Below are 14,034 nucleotides of genomic sequence, written 5' to 3' on the forward strand. Positions count from 1 at the left end.
GGAGCTCGTCTTGGAGACGCGGCGTTGAGACGGGCGGCCCGGGACCTCGTCTTGGAGACGCGACGTTGAGACGGGGGGCCGGGGCCCAAACTCCCGTTTCTCTCGCTTGCGATCGCCGTCTCGAGTAATCTTTTCGACGAGAGGGTGCTTTTCCCCCGAAAGAACCGAACAGACGGTCGAGCGGGATGAAGAGAGGAGACTCAAAGCAAAGGACTGACACTATTTTTTAAGAGAGTGTGAAAAGATAAGGCCTACTAAATTTCACTATCGAAATCACGGACTGCAAAGCACAAACATTGTTTGTCAACTAAGCATAAAACGGTTGCGGTTCTTCAGTGGTTTCTCCTCCTGGAGAGACAGGGAGGACACTCAGCGTCCATTAGAAAACACGACTGGGAGACGATCGACTTTGGGCTCAATGCGGCTGATGTTTGAGGCTCGGGACCATAAATCATTCGGGTTTTCCCTTTTTTCACAAATTCCGCAGCATCGATGTGATTACACAACACACACACTGGGTAACGTTCGGCACGCAGTCGACAATCAATAAGCAGACGTTGTTGTTTTTTCTTCAGCGTTCTCTGTGGGATGAAAGGAGCCCGAGCCCGAGGCATTGACATATTTGTCTCCGTTTTGTCTCCCATTTCTATTGGGTTTTGACAGATGTTTATGCCTGTGTGTGTGTGTGTGTGTGTGTGTGTGTGTGTGTGTGTGTGTGTGTGTGTGTGTGTGTGTGTGTGTGTGTGAGAGGTTCACTGCCTCAGGCTCTGGGAGGAAGATGGCTGGGATCCATTGATGAAGGAGACAGGACACATCTGCATGAGCAGGTTGCATGTGGCCATGTTTGTTGGTTCTGCCGGGATCCCCTGGGTGAACTGATCAAGACCACCTGCCAGTCGATAAAAAAAACCCTAAAAACTATTGAGTCACTCCTGAGTGCAGGTGAGTAAACGCTGCATCTGAGCAACAGATGGTCCAGGAAGAGCGCCGCTGCGTCTTTATTATTTGGTGAAAATGGACAAACACAGTGTCCATAGTGCAACTGAAGCTTTTAATGAAAGACAATAACCTTAAATTGACGACAAGAAAGGGGCGGAACCACCCGTGACGGACTCTGCGCCGTCACATGTACTGTGTATTTTCAAAATAAACCTCCGACGTAGGTTTATTTGGCCCTACGAACGTTCTTGGTTCGCTCGACCTGCTTTCACACAGGACTTTCACGGTGGTCTCCTGCGTGGAAGTCCTGTGTTTCTTTGGGCGGTCCAACTTCCCCTCCCGCACGTTCAGACTTTAGACTTTATTGCTTGCTATACCACCTCAGTGGCTTCTAACCACGGATGGATTTCCCGGCAGAGTTACACAGATGGAGAATCTGTAACCAGAAGCACTGAAGCTGTGCTTTCGGCTCGTAGTGAGTAAATACCAGCTGGCAAACACTACTGAACGCTACCGGTACATTTCTTGATGTAGATCATTATCTAGTTTCAATTATTTAACTCTGAGATCCATTGAAGAGTTCCCCTAATAGTTTTTGATACAGTAGTTAAAAGTCATATGTAATAAAAGAAAGGCATTCTATTCTGACGATTGAGGGGCTCTGATTTTCTTCTGTTTTTTGCATGAATGTATTGAACAGAATAGGGTTGGTTTGGCTTCACATCTCCGTGTTTGGCTCAGGTTGGGGATCTTCAGAGAGAGTAAAAGGTTATAGACGAATGTGTTGGCTCTATGTTAGGGCTTAAAGTGTTTGGAGTGGGAACTAGATTGATTTAGGGAGAGAAAAATACAAGTAAATGTCTTTTTGGAGCACATGTCGAGGTGTCTTGTGGGCGACATTAAACCCAAAGCTCTTCCCTGTGGCTGCACGTATATAACGATTGTAATAAAGTTTGCTAATGTTTGTGATACCTTATCTGTCAGCTGGAGACTCCTGCTCATCTTTCTCCCCACACAGTTGTTGCATGCTGTCATTTTATTTTCCCTCCCCATTTTAAATAGTTTGATGTGTTTGTTGTCTCTTTTTAGATCAACGCTCATGCATGTTAATTACAGATGATTTGGCCTCTTCCAGCTCCGTTAATGGTCTCATGTTGATTTGAAAAGTTGCTCATCAACGTGCTGATTGGCAGACCTCTTTTATGGCTCACAAATGTGGCTAATTAGCAATCAAATTAATAGCACCCACGCCAGTGGCTGTGTTTGTCATTGTGAGTGGAAGAACACAAACCTTTTGTGTGTGTGTGTCTTTGTGTGATACAGCTACAAAAACGTGCGTTCGCAGCTAGAGTAAATAATCAACGTGGTACGCGGCGCGAGCCTCCTTCGGGTACAGCTCAATGGCAGTTTGCGTGCTGTTACTGGAACCCTGCCAGTGAAATTGTCCTGTGGAAAAATTCATTGACAGATTTAGTAGAGAGTCGAGAGTCGCACTGCAAGTGCAAAAGGTCAGAGGAGCCGATGCCGGGGGTTGGATGAGGGCCGAGTTAGGGAAGCTCCTCCAGCACCACGGACAGCGGCGCCGGTCCATGGCGGTGAGAAGGAGGCGCTCAGTCCACAGAGAGACTGACAGCACTCACAGAGGCCGTCAGTCTGTCACACTGACAGAAAATTAGGCTGTTTTTCTGGCGCTCTTATTTATTTTTTTGTTGTGTTCACATTTCTCAACTACAAGCAAATCGCCGCCAGTGAACAGAACGTCTCAATGTCAAATGTGTGCTTTTAAAAGGGTGAACTGGGAAAATCTCTGAGAGTTCCCATTATTTGCGGTGTCTTTTTCGCTAAAAGCTTTCCCCGGGAAGAATACCTGCGGGAACCAGGATGCTGAGGCAGGTGCAAGTCTGTCCTTTGCTATAAAATAAAGACGGTTTCCCCAACCTCAATGCCACCAATCTACTGTCAAAACTACAGCGTGACAGGATGTCAGATCATCAACAGAAGCTGCAGGTCTCTCGCAAGTACCTTTTGTGGGAAACTGGCAGCGGTGCTTTTTCATGTTGTCCCTTCACCACGATTACGAATGATGCTTTGAAGTTATTGACCGGCGAGAAGACAAAAGACATCGGGGCAAATCAACTGAAAGCTCTTTTTGTCAGGAACTCGACGCCGTTAACTGAGACTCTTCCAGCCGACCCGCTGGGCTTGTTTTTACCTCAGCGTGGATTTAAAGAATAAAACACATGCGAATAAAGACTTCCTGCAGCCCGATATGTGTGTACCACAGCACCTCAAACCGCCTCCTCCTGAGAGGGATTTATGTGCCTCTCCTGTGCTCCCATGCAAAACAGCAGGAGGAATCTGCTGCCGTTGAATCAGAGAGAGAAACTAAAGATGCATTAAAGGGCTCTTAGACACAAGGAGGGAGACTCATTACGTTACATTTGTGTCTCCTGTTGTCGTGTGAACCGGTCGAGCTGCGGAGCATCTCGCCTCTCACCTGACTTGTGATTAGATCGCCTTAATGTATCACTCCCATTTAATCACCGTCATTATCATTAACGAGGAATTACCAGCGCCCAAGCGACGGGGTTACTTAGGCTTTCAGGGATTATTTTTTCTGTGGTCGCCTGCGAAGGGAAGATATGAAGAGTTCCCTTCACGTGGAGTCTACCCTGCTTACTTCACCGGCTCCATCAGCATCTCCTTTGTTTTTTTTTTTTCCTCCCTCGCTGCCTCGCTCTTCTCTCCCGCTGTTGATTTGCTCCCCCGCGCTGCTGCTTCTCACATCCGTCTCTCACCTTCAGACTCTAACAGACACACTGCTTTTCAATGCTACACAAACAAACACACACACACATCCACACGTCTTCATGTACCACTCAGCCTTACCAGTTTGAATCAACAAACATAAATGACTTAAAGTCTCTTCGCCAACAGATTGCTTTCTGTGTTCTTGCGGCAAAATAAAAGCGGTTCTCTGAAGATTCAATTCACCGGAGCTCTCCGTGTCCTTTATTCTCCCAACTGCAGCGCGGGATTTGACTGATTGGTTTCTTCTTTTGAGAAGAAGTCGCACGAATCAGTCAAGGCGTCAGTTTGAAATGCTTACGCTCCGATCACGACCGAGAGCTGCAGCTCAAAGCCAGAGGATTTCAGCCCCGAGGAGCGAGCGGTTTCCCCTTTCACCGTTATGAAAACCTACTAACCAGGCGAGCGAGAAGTCATTGACACCACAGGTGTGGAAACGCCAATGTTAACAACACACACACACACACACACACACACACACACACACACACAGGAGAAAGGAACTCACTTCTTGGGGGGCACCTGTCCCACGTTGACCCGGACGCAGATGACCTTGCGGGTCTGCATCCCCACGGAGCAGGAACCCGGACCGCCGCCGCCGGCTCGGACCCCCGCCGAGGTGTTGAGGGTCGAGGCGGAGGGGTCCTCGGTGCAGGGCCCCCAAGGCCCCGTCTGCCAGTGGTAAACCGTGCAGGCGTGTTCGTTACAGTTACGCACCTCCAGGAGGGAGCTGCTGTTCGGGCACACGGCGCCACCTGAAAAACACACACACACACACACAGCCGAGATGGGAAAGTGGACTTAAAGGGGAGCTTTGGTACTTTGCTGCTCAGATCCTTCAATGTTCTTCCATTCAAAGTGTTTCTGTCACAAGTCGGACAGCATCATGGAGAGGACACTGCAGAGAACGAAAGCGTTTGTCTTGTTCTGAGGGTTCGTGAGAATCTCAATAATAACCACCGGATACCTTTTCAGCCTCTTTCAGTCTCTTTAGACCTTCAGCAGAGCAAGTAGGGGACTGGCTCGTGAACGGAACATTTGTCAGCCAAGACACATTTCTCTCCGGGAAAGAGCTCATAAAATGGTCTAATAGTGTATAAATGGGTCAGAAACACGAGTCACAATAAATGTTACACCAGATTCAACGCCTTGTCCCGCTCCCCGAATATTGCCCCGCTCAAGGTCTGGAGGTGTGGGAGTTTTTGACTGGTACTGCATCTTCCATTTCTCCCTCTGTCAGGCAAACCACAGAAAGAAAATGTAGCACACCTGTCTGACAATTGCTCTTAACAGACATTGCACATAAAAATTTGAGCAGCTGCGCTCGTAAGAATAATTTGAAGCTCCTGAAAAGCACAACTCTGAAAGCAAATAACCCTTCACAGTATACTGTAATGAATAGAGCATATTGCCAGTGTGAATGCATGTGATTTATTGTACTTGTTTTTCTCTTTTTAACCAAAGCACGTTATTGCGTGAAGGGTGGTGCACTTTATCATTGAGAAAATGCTTTAACCATTTCATGAGGCACTCTGGCTTCCAAACTGTTTTAACTGCAGGCATCCTGTAACCGTGAGCAACGGGTCAGACTTTTGCCGTTTCTTCAACCTCCGTCTATCGTTTTTTTCTCCCCCATTCCTTCCTTTTGTGCCTCCTCCCCCCTTTCAGTCTGTCACTTGTGCCGACGGAGCCCACTTCGACGCAGACTAACTGCCGACACTTACGCCTTTCAGCGGAGATTGAGAGGCAATGCGGGACGGCGGCTCCTGTATTTCGTAGCTCTGTGATGAGCGGCGGCAAACACACACACACACACACACACACACACACACACACACACACACACACACACACACACACACACACACACACACACACACACACACACACACACACACACACACACACACACAAGCAGCCTGAATCACAGACTGCCAGCTCACACAAGCCTAGCGGTTCCTGAGCAGGACTCTGCTGACTCAGCCGACTGACATCGCCGGCGATGCTACTCCCGACGCCGGAAAGAAATGGCGCCTCAATCATCTGGGAGAAGCTGCGCGTTGGACGACGGGGAAAATGTGAAGCTCACAGGGAAAAAGAAAACATAAACCCCAGAACAAACAAAAACCAGCACTTAAGAGTAATTTGTGTCTGCTGCCGAATGAATGACGGGGACTGCTGGCTCCTTCACAAAGTGGAGCATTTCCGTACTTAGCATGCGTCTCGTTATCACTCAGCTGAAGGAGTAAGAGGCACTTGAGCTTCATAATGTCCCATAATAATCGCCGTGGAATTAAGTGCGAGCGGTTATGCTAAATCGGTCATTAATTAGGCATAATATTGTATTCATAAGCACATAATCCTATGCCAACATATGGGCGCTTGCTTCGTAATATGAACCCCGTATCTTAAAGCTTTGGGTCGTTTTCTGTAGTTTCCATAGTTTTTGTCTCTTCATCAATATGCAACACTGGAGCTGTGAAATCTGCTAAGGAGCCCCAAATCTAATCAGATAATCTCCACCGCGGGGGAACCTGTGGTGCACAGACAAAAGCCTCTTTCAGGTATTGTTCTTGAGTATGTGTGCGTTAAGTGTTCCATAATGTGTGTTTGTGAAATGACAGCGGGAAACACTTCGGATCTCCTTTGTATTTCTAAAACTACTACCACATTTCTAGTCTAACATCAAAGATTTACCAAAAAGTTCTGGAAACTTCGGCACCCGAGCGAGACCTTCGATGAATACAGATACCACATATGTTAATGTGACAGGTGAGTACATGCAGAACATAATGTAGTGCCGCTGCCGAACAACAGAGAACTAGTCTATTTCACACATGGCCAACGAGCCCCGAGTGCGTCACAGGCGGCTGACTAAAATCTAAATCAATTACCAGCCAACACACAGTCGGTTTAAAAATCACTAAACCAGCTGACAATTTACATTTAGCTGCAGGTCGACACAAAGCTAGAGGTTCAAAACAGCTAAAGGCTAAATCTTAATTACAGTTACAGCTGTTACCCTCCATCACTGTGATCCAGGCCACAACCATCGCTGTGACTACGAGGAGAGATGCACACAAACACACACACACACAGATAAGACGCAGGCAAATGTGTGGCAGAAATGACAAAAGGAAAGACATGAAATGATCATGGAGACAGATAAAAAAAAAGTAAAAAAAAGAAGAAAAAAGTGTCGTGCGAGGAGCCGGAGCGATAGAAATAATCGGCAGGAGTGATAAGCGGACTGTCTGAGATGAATGCACACGCAGACAGGTGTGAAATCCAGACATCGGGTGAGTGACAGCGAAGGACGTCTTGAAAGGCCATGACTAAGCCGATATCCGAGCCTCATCTGCATTCATTTCCATGCTTGATGGTGCGGGGGGTGGGGGGGAGTGGGGGGGGGGGGGGTGTCGTCTGCAGGTGAGGCTCACCTTCCCCGGCGTTGTAGGCCAGGATGGAGCGCGTCCTCGTCTGCTTGCCCTCGATGGTCTTGCTGGAGCAGGTCTGGGAGCAGGTGGACCAGCTCGTCCAATCGCTGAGCACGCAGTCCCTCGAGCAAGGCACCTCGCAGGGGACGGGCTCCGGAGCCGGGGACGACGTGCAGAGGTTCCTGTCCACTTCCTCTTCTGAGGAAAGGAAAGTCACAGAATAGAAGACTGTTTGAAAGGAAAGAAAAGAGGGCTGAAGGTGCATTTCAAAGTAAAATACATCCAGATTATCGGTTTACAATGAATGGGGTGTTATATTGTAAAGAGGAGTACATTTTAGTTGAGTTGTAGCTAATATTCAAGTGAATTCAGACTCGGCTTTTCAAAAAAAATCAAATTCTTGAGAAAAACTAATGTAACAAAATGTTTTCTAAAAGGGAACAATTAGCATTAACGTCATTGAGTGATGCAATTTGGTTCCTTCCATTTTTTGTTTGTCTTCCAGATTTTTCCTTGAATATTACGCCCCTTTTATTTTATTTTATTATTTTTCCCTATTATTCTGTACCTATAATTAATTTACTTAAGTTCCATTTTGGAAATACAATTGAACTTAGAAAATATCTATTAATGATGAGAGCATAACTACATTTTGTACTCATGATGGGGGATTAAGGAAATCAACATCCGTAATTATTAAAACACGTTGCTCAAGCGGCGGAGAAAGAAATGAGGGAGAAAGCCAGCTATCATTTGTTTCGTACATGAAAAGGTCCATCTGGGTTTCCTTTGGGCTTTTTGGGGCCTGAAGTCTTTCGTTGAAAATCAAAACAGATGTTTTTGTATTTACTAAACTTGGTTTATTGGTTATTCATTTTGAAAAACCATCTGTGTTTCCAGGTAACGACTGGCCCAAAATGTAAAAGTCTTATATTGAAGGCTGAGACAGGTGGCTTTGTTTGTATATTTATTTAATGGTTATTACCATTCTAAAATCCCATATGTGTTTATGGGTTGTAACTGAGACAATACCATCTGTGTTTCCAGGTATTATATCACAGGATGTTCATAAGACGTTTTTGTATCCGATCGTACCAAGGAACTGTCTTGTGATAGAACTGCACTGATATTAGCACATTGTATTAGCCCCAGAGTGCAAATAATTAACTTTATAGTACTGTTTTATTAAAATACAATACACTAACGTCACCAAGATGTATGAAAGGTATTATTATTAATATTTTCACTAGTGGAGATGGAATCCAAAACCTAAATCTCTCCAGAAGATCATCTGAAGCTTCCAATGATGTCGACACATGTTGATTTTATTCCCCAGATGATGAACTACTAGGTGATAACTTTGGCAATGAGAATAAACCCGACCAGGAATTACATCATCGCCGCTGAATTACACTTTGGCACGACGGCGATCGGAGCAGCTGCTCGTCTTAATTGGTGGACGTGTGTTCTCCCAGAGGAAGGATGGTTTCCAAACTGGTTCAAGTATCGACAAATCCGCCATGAAAGAGTGAAGATGTGAAACATCCAGTAAAAAGGACATTTTGCTAGAAAGCACAGAGGGAGCGTGTCCTGAAACGAGGGATCCAGCTTCCCTTTTCAAACAATCATGCAACACATTCTGCAGCGTGAGGACTCATTCGAAGATTTTAAAGCTAGTATTTACGTCGGACATTGGAATCTCGGGGTGCTAAATTGCCATAGTGCAGCTTTAAATCCTAAAGAGTTGGTTAAATCACAGAGCGCATTAATGAAACCATAAAGCCTCCAAACCGGAGCACCACAAACATCCAACAGACTGTGAACCACTGACATGAGTCGTATTCCTGGATCTACGCAGTCAGCGCAGAAATAACTCAAAATATTGGACTTATGTATTTCATATTTGGTACGACAGTAGATTATGACCCTTTTAATGTCATATATTATACATTCATCTCGATGCCCTCTTCACTCGAGCCAATCTCGACACTACCTGGGAAGAGAAAACTCACGCAGGATTCCCACATTTCTACACACTCTCAATTTTTTATTGATGAGCATCAGCCGTAAGTGGATTTGTATGAACCCACGTCTCCCTCCACGTCGTAGCAGTGAGCACTTCTCCTCCTGTAAGAGATGCATGCGGCAAAATGTAAACCGCCCAGTGGCTGGATTGAAATTTCAAGCCGAAGTAGAAGAGCTCGAGCCTCGGGAGTCCGACCGGAGGCCCGACCGCTGCAGTGAGATAAGTCAATCCGACGGATGCGCAGTGAACCAATCATGACCGAACTGAGAAGGCATGAAAATAAGAAGTGACAAGGGAGGCGAGCAGTTCTCAGTGTCACAAGGAGGGGAGGGAAGGATGGAGGGGCGGGGGGGGGGGGGGGGGGGGGGGACCTCCACGCCTCGTGCGCAGAGGAGGACCGGCCCCCCTGCCTATAAGTGGGCGGCAGTCGGGAACACCGACAGACAGTTTCGGTGACGTTGGTATCGACCTTCGCCTGATGGCTGCGTGGCCTTTTCTTTCACGCCTGGCGACGGGACGCACGCAGAGAAATATACACGGCTGACACGGCAGCAAAAACCCTCTGAGGCGAGAAGCGGAGGGAGAAATCCAGACAGAACAAATCAATTTTCATCAGATGAGGGAGCGTATGTTGTGAGGGAATCAATCAACCGAAGTCGGGGCAGGAAAAAAGAAACTGCGCGGAGTTTCCGTTAGTCCTGCAGGGCAACTTCAGCAAATACCTGCAGTCAGTTCCCCACTGGTGGACGATGGGAGACGTCAGGAAGGAAGTCGGCCACCGCGGCGCAGAGAAGGTGAACAAAGTCGCCTCGCAGGGTCGTAAAATGAGTATTAACTGAGCGCGTGGGGGAGCGGAGGGCGAATACAAACGGTATTTAATCCCCACCTTACTGGAAAAGTCATACAAATCAATAATGTGTTCTTGGTTTTCTTTAATATTTGTCCACAACCTGAAGGCGATCGAGAAGCATCTCTGAACTCTTTAATATTTACATGCGCAGTAAAAATAAGCAGCAGCAAAAGGCACAAAACATTCCGAGACCTGCGGCCACGGAGGATTGATCTGATTTAGAGAGAGCGGCGTTTAATTGCGCGTGGCGAGAAGGGCTGTAATGAGAGACGCAGCTGAGTCAAGCGAGCGTTAAAGTGGGAAAGCTTTATCAGTGGGGGGGGAAGAATCTCTTCAGGTACATCCGTTGTGCGACGGGTAATGGATTCCTATTGGGTCAAAAAGCAGCATGTAGGGATCCCCCCCCCCCGCTCACCATTGCCGTTGACACACCGGAACAGTGCCAGCTGAGCGCCGGCGCCGCACGGCATCCCGTCGCCGGGGACGCAGCGGTCCAGGCCGACCAGCCGCCAGTCGTAGCAACGGGGCTCGTCGCACGGCACCGCCTCCACCAGGTGGGGGCAGTTACCGGGCCCCCCCGTCGGCTCATTGGTGATCCGCCGTCTCCTCAGTTTGAAACCTGCAACGACCATGAAGACTGAGAGCGAGAACTAATCTACATTTAGAATCACAGGTCGCGTTTGAAGGGGAAATGACGCTACAGTTGAAATGCAGACATTGGCGTAAACATTTGTATCAAAATGACCACCTGGTGTTTTTACTGTGCACTTTCTGTCGAATGATGTCGGATCCGGCAATTATACCTGCAATGGAGTCATTTTAAACCGTGACACTGGTGCTTTTACTTAATTAAAGGATCAGATGATGGATGCTGATGATTAGCTTGGCTCGGTTTGATGGCCGCCTGCTTGAAACAGCTCATTAACACTAATGAGGAGAAACCTCGACGATTTCCCCACGCGGGACGAGCTGCGGGCGGGCGCTCCTCTAGCCCCGCCCACCTCGCTCCAGGGCCAAGTGACATAATGCGTAATGCACATGTGACCAACGACTCGAGTCACGGTGAGATGTTTTCATGGCGTTGACCACTCAAGTCTTCTCTCTCATATATCACATCAGATTTATCAGAGTTTGCCTTCAATAATAAATAAATGGTATAATAACAAATGAATTTTAATGTTTCTGCAGTGCCACTGAGAGTAATGGCATGTTTCCTATGTATTTTTAACAAGAGGTCCTGCTCCTACTACAGGCACTTAAACATTATTTATTGATACAAATTATAATGATATTTTGTATAATGAAGGATGCATATTCATGAATGCTTTCGGACTCTATAATATGTTTATACAGTTCTCCAGCTAATACAGAGTGTTCGATTGAGCGTTTTACAACCATAGCTCTTAGAGTGTGATGAAAGTACTTATGCTTTACAATGAATTAGGCATCAGTTACACTACATTGGTAGAAACTGGCGAGAAGAGCAAAGGAATTAAAAGAAAGGGTTATTGTTGTTTATCACCGAGTAACTTCAGAAGGACGAGCCAGCGACACGTAATGCACTCCATTTAGAACATTTATATCATCGTTACTTCAGGGCCGAAAAAAGAAATGAACACAGAGCGCGTGTGTGTGTGTGTGTTTTCCAGGAAACACATCAAACACTTCTAGTGACAGATAAAGATTGGGGTAGTGAAGATGAATCACATTAACTGTCTGTGTACCTTTCTTTCCAGCCTGGTCTTCGCAGTTCTCAAAGGTGCAGGGCCCCCAGGCCCCCCAGGGCGACACCTCGCAGTCGATGGGACAGGGGATTTGGCACAGCTGGGACCGGTTGGGGATCGGACCCTTGCACATCTTGTTTTCCACCGGGCGGGAGGCTGCGCGGAGAAAAGAAACGCATGAAAAAAAGAAAAACCCTCTTTGCTTTGATCCGATTCCGTCTTAATGCGAGGACGTTTTCACCAGCATCACACTCCGAAGAGACGGAAACAAGGCTCATTTACTTTGATTCCAGGCAGGAGGGTCCCCACAGAGAGCAGATGAGTGTGTGGGGGGTGGTGGAGGAAAACATGCTCGTGAAGAAGACATTATCTCTTTGTCTGTTTTTTTGTTTTTATGGCGTGTCAGAATGATAAATTAGCAAAGATGATCTCTGAGCGGCACAGAAGGTTGTGGATCCTCGGTCTCACCGGAGGCGGCAGAGAGGATGAAACCGCACAGACGGTTCAAGACAACACTGACTATTTTTTGGCTGGTGTCTGACGAGGTGTAATTTGGCACCTTCTCGTGCTACCATTTCCTTAAGAAGACTCCCGGTGAGGAACACTCCCGGTGACAACTGCTCAGGATTAATTTCTGAGCGATAAATAAATGTGATGAGAGTTTCAGAGGATGCAGAGTTTATGTATTAATACATGCAGATAAAATATGTAAGTTGGTGCCATTTTTTCCAGTCGCGCTACAGTATCTTCCAGAGCTGCGCGTCCATGTTTCTCTGTCTTCATTGGGTACTAGACGGCGACGGGTTGATGGGCGATGTGAGGAGGCGGGAGCCGGAGCTCTGGCGTTTTGATAAAAAATTAAAAATGTTTGGGCCTCCAAAGGTTTTAAAACATTTGCTTAGCAGCCCCTTTGAAGCTCACCAACGAACACGTTATCTGCCGCTTGTACAATCATTTTTATAATAATTGAGGCTAGTGGGTAAATAAAATCAACTAACAAGCTGCTGTTTCATAAGCGAGATAAGAAAGTTTACAAATCCTCCCATCTGACTCTCGTCAAGCAGGTTTCCCGAAATGTCGACCTATAATTGCTTTAATCCAACAAGGCGCCACCTCGGCGCTTCCAGGTCGTTCTTGGTGATAAGAGGGACTCCTGCTCACTCAGCAGACAGGTTCAATCCGCCGCCCCGAAGCTGCGCAATGCGCCCGACACTTATCAACCCTTTTCCAGCTGAACACACACACACACACACACAAAGCAGCTGCGCTCCAGAATCAGATTACATTCCAATATGCACATTAAATACTAATGGAAAAACCTTCTGGTGTCCATTTGGACTAAATAGTTCTAAGGTAAACAAAAATAATTGGCAGAATCAAGGTTCAATCAATCAATTGAAGGTTCTTCATTTTGCAATCGGTGGAAAACACAGAGGCTGAACTGCACCACTGCTCGCCGTGGTTTACCACACGATCCACCGCCAGCCAACAGAAGACTGACAGGGACATTCTAACTCACCTGGAAGTGAAACCCCGAATTGTTTCATTCCTTCCTTAGAACAAGGCGTAGCGGTCCACTTCCGCCTTCGGGTCACAACATTGAACCACTGATTTTAAATGATCCTGGCGTGTTCTCACAGATGAAATCATTCACCAGTTCTTAAGTCAGAAACAGAAGAGAGAAAATAGACACACACACACACAAAGGGAAATCCGCCCTTTGTGTTACACTAACGCTCCGAGGAGGCACGGACGTTAGCAATAAGTCCATGTATGAACCTTTTCTCTGTAAAGTATCTGTAAAAACAGATTTTTCCTGGAGGATACTTAATGAGTCACACAAAAAAGAAAAGAGAAACCCTTCACTTTTCCTACGAGGCATTTAAGAGCTTAAAGTCTCACACAGTCAGTAGAGCTGAATCATAAATCCCTGAGAACTGTACAGGGGAAGAAGGCAAGTGGGGCTTTTGAAATGCAAGAAGGTTAATTCCTCCCACACATACACTGAAAGTCAAATACGGAAGTTTGCTGAGCCATCGTTAATCCTCCTCTTATTGGTGCACTACACCGACTTCCATCTCTCAACGTCAATCCACTTGGGAATACAGCGCCGAGGACCCACCGAGGAGAGAGGAAAAGAAGCCCCCACTATTCTACGCCGTGAAGCCATTTTCTCTCCCGTGCTGGAGTGACAACAGAGGGAGAGATCTCCCACGCTAGTGCGCCTCGCCATCCGTATTGTGCTCGTGG

At 46.8% G+C, this 14,034-nt stretch overlaps 1 protein-coding gene across 1 annotated transcript in view; it reads right to left on the reverse strand.

The window, feature by feature from the left end:
* The window catches only part of thsd7ab (thrombospondin, type I, domain containing 7Ab), a 93,339-nt gene that overhangs the window by 37,755 nt on the left and 41,550 nt on the right, over window positions 1–14,034 (reverse strand). The window contains exons 6-9 of the mRNA XM_040164405.2: window positions 11,785–11,940; window positions 10,476–10,679; window positions 7,188–7,382; window positions 4,256–4,502 (exon numbers count right to left, since the gene is read on the reverse strand). Of these exons, the coding sequence (XP_040020339.2) occupies window positions 4,256–4,502; window positions 7,188–7,382; window positions 10,476–10,679; window positions 11,785–11,940 (802 nt within the window). The remainder of the gene's footprint in view (window positions 1–4,255; window positions 4,503–7,187; window positions 7,383–10,475; window positions 10,680–11,784; window positions 11,941–14,034) is intronic.

The sequence above is a fragment of the Gasterosteus aculeatus genome, chromosome 20, assembly GCF_964276395.1.
Source record: "Gasterosteus aculeatus chromosome 20, fGasAcu3.hap1.1, whole genome shotgun sequence".
Lineage (NCBI taxonomy): Eukaryota > Metazoa > Chordata > Actinopteri > Perciformes > Gasterosteidae > Gasterosteus > Gasterosteus aculeatus.